The sequence below is a fragment of the Leptopilina heterotoma genome, unplaced genomic scaffold, assembly GCF_015476425.1.
Source record: "Leptopilina heterotoma isolate Lh14 unplaced genomic scaffold, ASM1547642v1 Lhet_14, whole genome shotgun sequence".
NCBI classification, from domain to species: domain Eukaryota; kingdom Metazoa; phylum Arthropoda; class Insecta; order Hymenoptera; family Figitidae; genus Leptopilina; species Leptopilina heterotoma.
In genome coordinates this window covers 6,024,691-6,037,196 of record NW_025110859.1, presented here as the reverse complement: position 1 = coordinate 6,037,196, position 12,506 = coordinate 6,024,691, and the positions used below count along the sequence as shown (strand labels likewise).

At 23.1% G+C, this 12,506-nt stretch overlaps 1 protein-coding gene and 1 long non-coding RNA gene across 3 annotated transcripts in view; one reads left to right on the top strand and one right to left on the bottom strand.

The window, feature by feature from the left end:
- LOC122497786 (WD repeat-containing protein 47) overlaps positions 1-12,506 on the top strand; it is a 126,949-nt gene that overhangs the window by 3,383 nt on the left and 111,060 nt on the right. The window contains exon 1 of one of the 2 annotated variants that reach the window (XM_043605074.1): positions 2,258-2,550. The exons of the other annotated variant lie outside the window; for it this stretch is intronic. Within the exon in view, the coding sequence (XP_043461009.1) occupies positions 2,486-2,550 (65 nt within the window). The 5' untranslated portion in view covers positions 2,258-2,485. Of the gene's footprint in view, positions 1-2,257; positions 2,551-12,506 lie in introns of those variants that run through there. 2 annotated transcript variants of the gene reach the window in all.
- On the bottom strand, positions 9,183-10,077 carry LOC122497788. The gene is made up of 2 exons (XR_006301175.1): positions 9,741-10,077; positions 9,183-9,496 (listed from the first exon to the last, which is right to left on the bottom strand). It is a non-coding gene; the product is annotated as an uncharacterized LOC122497788 (long non-coding RNA).

Below are 12,506 nucleotides of genomic sequence, written 5' to 3'. Positions count from 1 at the left end.
CTAACAATTCTGTAAAATTCATTTTTTTGAAAAAGTTTAGTTGAATAATAATTGATCTTATTGATTTAAAGTAGAATTTTAGTTAAAAATTCTAGAAAATGTTAATTGAATTGAAATGATACAAATAATTTCGAAGAAATTACAGTAACAATATTCTTATAATAATAAACTAATAATTTTCTTTTGCAGATACCTTTGATAACATCCAGATTTCTATTTAATGACATGACCTTTTTATACAAAATTTTGAATGGTAAAATTGATTGCACATTATTATTGTCATTGATTTAATTGTCAGTTCCTATTCGAGGAACCAGAAATTTTACGTTATTTTTTTAATCTTTTCACAGAACTAATTATGGATATCATTCGATATTTAATAGACTTAGTAAAGAGGCTAATGAACTTCCAAATTGCATCGACTTTTTTGATAGTAATTTTACTAGATTCACCGCATTATTACGTAAAAATATACTAAAACCATTGTAGTAGGGTCGGCTTAGTTAATATAAATTAGATAAGTTACTTGTATGTTACAAGATTATGTAACTTTTTTTTGAGTATATTTAATAATTTTTAGAGTGAATCAGAATATTCTTTAGGGTCAGGGAAAAATATAAGTCAAAGTTGTGTTTGAAAATGAGGGAAAAGTCAGGGAAAAATAAAGTTAAATTTTTGTGGCAACCCTGTATAAATAAATTATATTTTTATCTTTATTTAACCAATTTTTATGGTCCTTCAAAAGTCCCCTATTTTTTAATTTTCAGTACCCTATTTTCCCTAAAATACTTTTTAGGGGCACTGTGAAGCCTGTAATAATGCATCTAACAAATCTTGAAAGTTATTAGAGAGTTGATATTTATTAGTAAAGATCATGACCGTTACTACAGGAGTAATTTATCTCGTACATGTCATACAATTACGAAAAAAAATTCGATACGAAATGATTGAGGAGTTTTTCTCTTTCTTTTTCGTTTATACTTATAGAAGAATTACGCACAACGGCTCTCTCGCGATACTCGATGTAAATTTTGCGTGTATAAAAACACACGTGTGCAATTGCTCACGTGCTACTCACACAAATACACATTATAGCAATATTAGAGAGCCAGATTTTTCCTCTGTATTTGTTTCCTATTGGTGTATAATTGAATGAGGCAAGGTGAATGTGCTGCGGGCGGCCGAGTGCAGCCACCTTGCCTCGCACTCTCTCAAGAAGCGTCGCGTTGCGTCGTCGATTCGCCGGTTGCACCGGCTCTGCTCTCTTAATACTACTCTCGTTTTGAAAACAATTTTTTTCGTTGTTCGCGTTTTTTCAATCTCATTCCGCAGGTGTTTTCCTTTTTTTTTCTTTAAAGCAAATTCATGAGAACCGGCCCTGGACCGGTTTTTGTCGCATCTTTCATTTTAAAAGTAGTAATATATCTCTCAAGAAAGCATTTTTTATCAAACTTGGTACGCATAACACTTTAGATTTATTGCGCGAATCAAGTGAATTATCAATTATTTGTTATTTCGAGAAAACACACCTTGTAAATAGTGCATCATTATTTTTTCCGGATAGTTTAATATTTATTATTATTAAAATCTTTTTCCAAAAGAAATGGGAATTCGTTTCTTGTGAATTGTGAATTTTTCTCTGAATTTATTTTCTTCTAGTAAAAAAGTTAAGATTATACTGACAATAATCAAAGGTGAATTTTGTAAAAGGACTCTTTTCTATTGGACTTTATCGCGATATCGATTCACAATTAAAATACTATGCTGGACGAATATATTTTCAAGATTTGTGCTATTTACAATAACTGTTACAACAATTAGTTGTTTATTTTTATTAATATAATATTTTCAAAAATTATTATATTGTAATGAAAATAATGTAAACAACTCCTCATATGTGACGTAAAGGTGTCACATTTCTCCGATAATATAGATACATAGTTGAGACTCGAGAGTCGTGAGACTTGATTCTTTCATTATCATCATCATCATCATCATCAAAGATTAGTTTGTCTCTTTTCAAATGTAACACCTCAAGATTATTCGAGGTATTGTTTTACTGAATAATATCAATGAACACATAATGATTTTATAATATTCTTGAAAGAATATTATAATTATTATCCTATTATTTTTTAATAGGAATTCAGAAGATGGGAGATTCGATGAACATTTGAATTATGAATGTTGAAAGCACAGAGGTTAGAGGACGAGTAAGGATGAATTTATTTTAAAGGGACATGTCCTGACTAGCGCTAATTAACATATTCTAGTACCCTTACTAGGATCCGTTAATTAAGAGAGAAGATTCTAAAGCGAATATAGTTGCATCTCGTTAAAATTTTCTTGTGGTTGTAAATAAACAATTTTTTGAAAAAAGGATAAATAATAGTGCGAAAATCGTGTTTCGGAGTGGGGATAAAACAGGTGTCGTGCCTCGTTGTAAATAAATATAAAGATCAAGATATGGAATACTGCCCTTACGATGGTCGTGGTTACGTCATCGGAAATTGCAGTTGTTGAGGATTTTTCAAAGGATACTCTTGGCAGGTACGATAGTAACTTACTGTCCCAGACTAATAAAACAATTATTTTTGATGATATTTGTATTAATAAAATACTAATATGGCAATAATTGTGTCTATATAATCAAGGATATAGAAAATAATGATAGAATTATTACTTTAACAGGGTGGCCACATGTCAGTAAAGTCAGGGAAATGTCAGGAAAAATTTTTTTGTCAGGGCAATTAAAGAAATTAAGACGATCATGCAATACATTTTTTGCTCTAAACAAAAAAATTTTTATCAGGGAAATTCGTTTTTATGTCAGTAAAAGTCCGTTTTTTTTAAAAACAAGGTCCGTAAAGTCCGTAATTTGATTGAGAAAAGACATAAAAAGTTCGTAAATTGTATACGATATAATTTGGAGAATTTTAGAGAAATTACAAATGATTGCAGAAATTCAATTATTATTTTCAAAAGTAATAAAATTCTTTCCAAAAATTCAATTACGTTCAACATTATTTTCGTTCAATTATTTTGAAAAATAATAAAATTCATTGCAGGATTTCAATTATTTTTAATACAATTTTACAGGAATTGCTCAAAAAAATCTAATTATTCATACAAATTTAATTTCAATTCCTCGAAAAATTAATTATTTAAAAAAATGTTTTTTTTTAAATTCTTTAAAAGAATTCAATTATTTACAAAAATATTAAAATTTTTCAAAGGAATTTAATTATTTTAAAATATTTGAATAAAATTTTGCGAAAGAAATAAATTATTTAAATTTAATTTTAATTAATTTTTTTTTTAAATAATTCAATTATTCTTTTAGATTTTAATAAAATACTTTCTAAGAATTTAATTATTTACATAAATAATTCTTTGAAAGAATTCAATTATTAAAGATAAATAACAAAATTATTTCTGAAAATTCAATTATTTTGAAGCTTTTTAATAAAATTCTTTGCAAAATTCAATTATTTTCTTATAAATAACAATATTCGTCACAAGAATTTAATTATTTTTTAAAGTAGTAAACTTTTTCTTGGAAATTCAATTATTTAAAAAAATTCTTATAAAATCGTTCGCAAGAATTCAATATTATTTGCATAAATAAGAAAATGGTTTTTAGGAATTCAATTATTTTCAGAAAAAATTTAATAAAATGCCACACAGACATTCAATTATTCTCAAAAATTTTAATAGAATTCTTTGTAAAATTTAATTATGTATTTTTAAAATTTTTTCACAATAATAAAAATTTTACAGGAATTCAATTATTTTCATAAGTAATAAAATTTTTAAAGGGATTCGATTATTTTCGTAAATAATAAAATTGTCTTTAGGAATTCAATTATTTTTATAAATAATAAAACTCATTGCAGAATTTCTATTATTTTTAATTCAATTTTAGTCGAATTCCTCGAAAAATGTGGTAAGTATTCTTAAAATTTTTTATTAAAATTCTACAAAAGAATTCAATTATTTAAAAATTTATGTTATTCTTTATAAGAATTCTATTTTAAGAAACATGCAATCATTCAATAAATTATTATTTGTTTTTAAATAATTGAATTCCTAGTAGGATTTTTTTAATAAAAATTGATTTAAAAGTGGATTTCAGTTAAAATTTTAGATTATAATTGAATATTAAAAGAAATTAGAGCGGGAATTTATAGAAGTAATTGAATTTAGAAAATCTAATTTTTTTATATTTTTAACTAATAATTTTGTGGAATTAATTTTTTTGAGAAAGTTTAAATGCGGATTTTTTTCGAAATTATTTTATTCCAATTTACAAATATTTGGAAATTTGTAAAATTAAATTGTAAACAAATGAATTTAAAAATTCTCAAAGAACTTTTCCAAAATTATTAAAAATAATGCATTTATAGAAGAATTATAGTTAAAAACATCTAAAAAAATTTAATTTTGGAAAAGTTACAAATTATTGCAGAAATTCAATTATTTTCAAAAGCAATAAAATTCTTCTTACAAAAGTTCAATTATGTTCAAAATTTAAAGAAAAATTCTCGTCAAAATCACAATTATCTTTATAAATAACAAAATTCTTCTCCAAAATTTAATTATTTTCAAAAATTTTCCTCATTTCAATGATTTTCAATATCTACAATTTTAATAAATTTCTTAAAAGAATTTAATTATTTTAAAAAAATTTTAATAAAATTGTACTCAAATATTTAATTATTTTCAAAAATAATAAAAATTGAACATGAATTCAATTATTAAAATTTTTTTATAAATTTCTTCGCAATAAGTCAATTAATTTCATAAATAATAAATTTTTTTATGAATTGAATTATTATTGTAAATAATAAAATTCTTCTTAGGGATTCAATTATTTTCACAAATTATAAAATTCATCGTAGAATTTCGATTATTTTTAATACAATTTTAATCACATTTTTCGAAAAATGTATAATTATTCTTAAAAAATTTATTAAAATTCGTCGAAAGAATTGAATTATTTAAGAATTTGTTGATGAAACTCTTTTTGGACATTGAATTTTAAAAATCATTCAATTATTCAATGAATTATTAACTTTGGTATTTAAAGAATTGAATTCTAGTAGAATTTTTTAATGAAAATTGATTTGAAAATGAATTTTAGTTATAATTTTAGATAATAATTGAATATTAAAAGGAATACAGCGTGAATTTTTAGAAATAATTGAATTTTGGAATTAATTTTTTTGAGAAAGTTTAATTGCATTTTTTTATATTAATTGAATTTTTTATTTTTTTAATGTATATTTAATTGAAGAATTTACGAATAATTGAAATTTCATAAAATTGAATACTGTAAACAAATTGATTTGAAAATAGTCAAAGAACTTTTTCGAAAATTATTAAAAATTTGAACTAATAAAAGATCTAATCAATCAAATCTACATGGATTGTAAAAAAAATCTACAAAAAAACTAAATTTTGCGGAGTGGAAAGTGATATGAACCTTTAGTTCATTGAAGGTGACTTTTTAACATTTCTTTGGATTGGATACAAGAAGTTGGTATAATTACAATTTCTGCAGAATATGTATATTCAATTATTAAACAGCTCTCAGTCCGGAACGAACGTTGCTCTAAACTAGTTGTTGCTGTAATATTCACTGTTCACGACCTGATTTTACTTCCGATCTTATCTTCCAGGCAGCGTTTTCATTTTTATAATCAAAAGATTTTTGCTAATGATGGCAATTCATGTTTATAATAGTGCTGGAGAATATTTTCGAACAGGCACAGATTTAATGTCTATGATATTATAGATTATGAAATTGTTATTACAAACTATACTATGATTTACAAAATTTGTGATTCAGTGCAATATTTAAAATTTTTGGTTACATAAAAACTGCACTGAATTCCCTGATAAATGTTCAAATTGCGATCAGAAAAAGAGAAAAGTAATGTGAACGATTAAAAATTTAATTTAAGCTAAGAACCAAAAATTATAAGTATTGTCGGCCAGTAGAGTAGCTTATAAAAACCCTTTTGCTTTCTCGACTTCAAGTGAGCGTAGCAGAGTGGTCAGAAAGTACTTACTACCAATCAAATCAAGAAACAAAATTATTTGAATACCTAAGTAATTTTTAACTTTTGAGAATTTATAATAATCCCTGAATATAACTGTAGAAAGAAATATTTTCTCCATCACTTGAAATGTTTCTTAGAAAAGTTAATCTTTTTACAAAAATAATCTTGTCATTATCCTCGAACATCGTATTTCTCGTGAAGATCTTAACCCTGGTACATGTCATGACCTCTTCTTGGCCTTGTAGTTCCTTGCGGTTATACTTGAATAAATCTTTCTTATGCAAGAAACACTTCCGTCGAGAGTGGAATTATTTGCTACCATCGTCGTTAGGGAATATTATAAAACTTATGTATGATTGTACACCTATAACTATGTTTTTAACTATACATATATTCTGACCACCTTTAATAGTAATGGAATAACAATGTGATATCAGTCATTAGAATAATTTTATAAAACAAATTCTTGATGAAGTAACTGGAAAATTTTGTGTCTTTTGATCAAGAATAAATAATAATAATTTAGACAAAATTCAATGTTTCTTCTAAATGTCACATATAATGATAAAAAGGTTGTGTTGTGTTTTTCTGCAATAGAAACTGCAATGCAATAAAATATATAAAATGTGCGATCGCATTTGAAAGTTAAAGCATGTTTCCTCAAGTCTGAATTTTATAAACTGGGTTATAACCTAGATATAATGGGTTATAATTGCAATTTATAGTCTTTCTGAGGCAAAATAAATCTTTATGACATCCTTCAGTATATGTATAGGTACAAATTAATAGAAATTCGTGGCAAATATATGAAAAACCTGTTGCCGTTTTCAAATTTGACTACCGCTTGAAACTTTCATCTTCTCTCTAAATTTGAATCGGCGATAAGTATACAACTGATTTCAAATAGCGTATATTTGTTAATAAATCAGTGAAATTTCACTGATTCATCAGAATATATATTCGCTGATTGAAATCAGTGGTATGTGGATAGTTCTACAAACGAGGGAATATATGATGTCCAAGGTTGTTTGTTATATTAATTTTTGAAACAAATAAAATTATTTTCAATGGGAACTGTAGAGCTTAATGATTTCTATTATGCCACAAAACGTTACCCGGTTTCAAATTTTTTTTTTGCATAAAATAATCATTCAAGTGCTAAATTCTCAGTTTTCTGGCATGCCCCAATGTAAAAGTGAAAGTCCCCTTTTTTTAATTTTGGCACCTGAACGTACCCTATTTTGAAAATTTCCCCTAAATTTACCCTATTTTTTTGTCGCAGAAAATCAATTATTTTCAATAATTTTGAAGTAATTTTGCAAAAGAATTCAATTATCTTGATAACCAACAAAATTCGCCCCATAAAATCAATTATTTTAAGGATTTTTAATTAAATTCTTTTCCAAAATTCAATTATTTTAATAAATATCAAAATTCTTCTTAAGAATTCAATTATTGTCACAAATCTTAATTCAATTCTTGGCAAAATTTCAAATTATTTAAATAAAATTTAATAAAATACTTTGCACGAATTCAATTATTTTTATAAATTTTAATGCATATCTCGTCAAGAATTCAATTATTTTTATAAATAGCAAAAATTTTCCCCAAAAATTCAATTATTTTCAAAAATTTAAATAAAATTCCTTGCAACATTTGAATTATTTTTCAAAAGTTTTTCGCAATTCAGTGTTTTTAAATATTTACTATTTTCATAAAATTTATCAACAAATTTAATTATAGAAAAAACTTGTTGATACAATTCTACGAAAAGATTCAATTATTTTCATAAATAATAAAATTTCATTTACGAATTCAATTATTTTCATCGCAGAATTTCAAATATTTTTAATACAATTTTAAATAAATTCCTTGAAAAATGCAATTATTTTTTTAAAATTTTATTAAAACTTGAGGAAAGAATTCAATTTTAAGAAAAATTCAATTATTCAATAGAACAATAAAATTCGTTGCAATAATTCAAATCATTTCATAAATAATATTTAATTCGTCGCAGAAAATCAATTATTTTCAAAAAATTTTAAGTAATTTTGCAAAAGAATTCAATTATCTTGATAAACAACAAAATTGCATAAATTCATCCCATAAAATCAATTATTCTTAGAAATTTTAATAAAATTCTTTTCCAAAATTCAATTATTTTGATAAATATCAAAGTTCATCACAAGAATTCAATTCTTTTGAAAAGTAATAAAATACTTTGGAGAAATTAAATTATTTTCAAAATTTTTTAAAAATTCTCGTCAAGAATTAAATTATTGTCAAAATTTTTTTTTAAATTCTTCTCAAGAAGTCAATTATTTTCAAAAATTTTAATATAATTCTTCTCATGAATTCAATTGTTTTCAAAAATTATTATTTAAATTCTTCTCAGGAATTCAATTATTTTTAAAAAATTGAATAAAATTCTTCAAAAAGTTTGCAATTATTTTCAAATTTTTTAACTTAAAGAATTGAATAATTTAATTTAGAAATTCGGGAAAAATTTCTTTCTTGAAGATATTATGTAATTAGAATTTTTTAAAGTTAATTGTATTTCTGAAAATAATTTTCAAAAATTGAAACAATTGAAATTTTTGTCAAATTTCATTGAAATAAATTTAATGTTTTAATGGATTTTATTTGTTTACTTTTTAAAATTATTTTGAAATGTAATTGTATTTTTGAAGAGTTCTAATTAAAAATTTGGAAAATAATTGAATTTTAAAAAAAATTTAGAATATAATTTTGAATATAACAATTTGTTTGTTTAAAAGAAAATTGTGACTTTTTTTTAAACAAGTTATCATATTTTCAAAAAAATTTTCTGAAAAATATAAACCTTTTTAAATTAAAATCCAATCATAACAAATTCTATAGATGCGGATATGGTAAAAAATTTATATTATACAAATTGTAGAAAAAAAATTTTTTTTATACATTTTCTTTTTATATTATAGTTATTGATGTTTTCAAAAATAAATCCGGGAATATTTCATTTTTTGGTTGAAAACATGAAATTAAAAATTATCTTAAAAAAGTAGCAAAATATAATAATATTTCAATTTCTCATATTTTTTTTAGAATCGTGGCAAAAAAACTGAAGAACGATTACACTTACATTTTTATGACTTTTCAAGAATTTATTGTTTACATTTAGTTTTAGTCACAAAAAGTTGAAGAATAACCCATAATAAGTTACACTTTTTTACAAATTCTGTAAAATTTTTTAATTGGCCATCTCCCTCGGACTTATTCTAATAGCAGTTTAACTTACAATGTTTCGAAGAAACCTTAAATAATAAATATTTTGATTTTTTTCCGTTTTGATGTAACTGCCTTGAACATCTTTAGGTTTATGATTGAACATTTTTGTAACAGCCTTTTTATAAAATTTGTGATTTCCAAGAAATTGTCTTTTTTTTACACATCTGAAAATTGATTGCGTGGTAAATAATCCATATGTTTCATTCAGTGATAATTTTTGTTGAAAGTATTTTATATTTTTTATGTAAATATTCTGTACTTCAGTTTCAAATTTACTTATTTTAATATTATTATAATTGAATATATTTTTTATTTATTTAAAACGAAATTTATGGACAACTTTTTTGTAATAAAAAATAAAATTTTGTTTCAAGGAAGGAAACTTTAATATCATACTTTTACGCTTACCAGCCATAATGATTGCAATGGCCGCAAAATAAAAGTTTGAATACACCACACTGCCACACTCATTATATATTTGAAATAAATTCACATTTATTAAAGTAATTTTTTACGATATGTTGGATTATTTTTTTCTCTTTTTGAGAAGTTACATTATTTTTTTAACTTCTAGAAAAGTTAGTAAATTATTTACAAATGGCAATCGTAATCGCTTTGAAAATTTTAAGAACTAGTCAGTTATGAGTCAATCAACTGTTTACACAGTTTACGTTGCTTGTAAAATATACCTGCGACATATCGAAGAAAAATAAAAAGTGGGGGACTTAAGTTGCTGTGTTGGCGCGTGACCTGTATGTTTATTAGAATTATTTTTTACAAAGTTAAATTGATATTAGAGAAAAAATTTTTGTTGTCAAGAAATTTAAGAAAATTTAGACTTTTTTCAAAAATTGCGACTTTTTCGACTTTTCTTTTGAATATTGCAATAAAATACCACAATTTTTAGTAAAAAAAAGTGAAACTTTCTTTGATTTTTATAATGCGAAAAATAACTATAAACAAATCTTTCAAAAATTGGTTTTAAATCCTTTTTAAGATAATTAAATTTTTCAAATATATCTATAATAATTGAATAATTGAAATTTTGTACAATTTGATTGAAAATAATACATTTTTTTCAAGTATTTTTTTATAATTTTTGAAAATCAACTATTGAAAAATTTTATTGCAAATTTTGAAAAGAATTGAATTATCAAAAATGTTAATGATGTAAATTTAAAAATGAAAACTAAAGAAAATTAGCTTTTAATTTTTTAAAGTTCAATATTTTAAGTATTTTTAATTACATATTTCCGAAAATTCAAATATATACAAAAAATAATAACATTTTAGAATATATTTTTAACATTTTGGAGCAAAAAATTATGCAATTAGCAATTATTATTATTTTTAAAAGTTTTTTGCAAATCAATGTTTTTAAATATTTACTATTTTCATAAAATTTATCAACAGACTTAATTATAGAAAAAAAATTGTTGATACAATTCTACGAAAAGATTCAATTATTTTCATAAATAATAAAATTTAATTACGAATTCAATTATTTTCATAAATAATAAAATTTAATTACGAATTCAATTATTTTCATCGCAGAATTTCAAATATTTTTAATACAATTTTAAATAAATTCCTTGAAAAATGCAATTATTATTAAAAATTTTATTAAAACTTGAAAGAATTCAATTTTAAGAAACATTCAATTATTTAATGAAACAATAAAATTCGTTGCAATAATTCAAATATTTTCATAAATAACATTTAATTCGTCGCAGAAAATCAATTATTTTCAAACATTTTTAAGTAATTTTGCAAAAGAATTCAATTATCTTGATAAACAACAAAATTGCATAAATTATTCCCATAAAACCAATTATTCAAAGGAATTTTAATAAAATTCTTTTCCAAAATTTAATTATTTTGATAAATATCAATATTCATTACAAGAATTCAATTAAATTATCTTTATAAGTATATAGGGAAATTCTTCTCAAGAATTAAATGATTGTCAAAATTTTTTTTAAGTCTTTGAGTGTTCTTTGTGAGATAGGGACTTGAATTTTTGCTAATTGAGTATTTTTGGAGATAGAATTCTCCTAAAAACTTTGTGCCAAATTGGTATCTTCTTTCCCTATAGGTACATTATTTTTTGTGTTTTAAATATATAAAGTTTTTTAAATATAAAAAAAATTTTAATTAGAATTTTTTTCTTATAATATATTAGAAAAGCTTTTTGTAAACTAAAAGTATATTATTAATTTTGTAAATTAATTTACTGTTTATAATTTATAAAAAAAGTCTTGTAAAGGTGGCAGGAGACATAAGATACGTCTGTCTACTGGCATAAGGCGAAGAGAAAAATCAATGAATTTCCATTTTCTCGTGCAAACAGACTGCGGAAATCATGACTGACGGCGAGGCTTCGGGTTAAACTTTTTTTTTACTTGAATACTTCTATTGTCTTATGATAATTAATTTTTATTTTTGCACGTTCAGAAGAAAAGTAAAAATATTTTAAAAGAAATTTTTAAAAAATTTGTTTATATTTATATTTTTTTTTTCAACTTTTGAAGTTTATTTAAATTAAATCTCATTTCTGTAACGAAAACTAAACCAGAAGAATTTTTTTTTAAATTTTAAATCAAGGAAAATGAGAGTAATAGGTCATTACAATAATTCGGTAAAACTATTTTTATAAAAATAATATATTTTTATAATTATAATTTTTTTACAATATTTTTTTTAGAAAAAGAATTGTTTATGCGGCTTTAAGAGGAGAAAATTATTTTTTTTTTTAAATTTTCATTGGATTAGATTTACAGAACTATATTGGCTCTTATCGTTTGGTGATTTTTTAGGTTTTTAGGTTTTTTAGGACTATAATTTAGTTGATTTTTTTTATTTGAACCAAAAAGTAAAGTCAAAGGTAGGCACTAAAAAGATTTTAAAGAATATGTAATTTAATAAATGCTTCTCTCTGTTTTAAGCTCAAAAAATGAATTTTTTCATTTAGTTGAAAATTTTGGAAAATTATTTGTTTTTGTTGAGATAAAATTTGTAAGAAAATATTTATTCGATTGGGAAGCTGTGGTATGAAATTTCAAAGTATTAAAACCCAACCCTTGCCTTCAGTTAAATACATCCGGCTGTTAGATTGATGTCTAGCTAATTATATCTGGACCTTAATGGGTGTTCAGAATCAACAGACCAAGATAA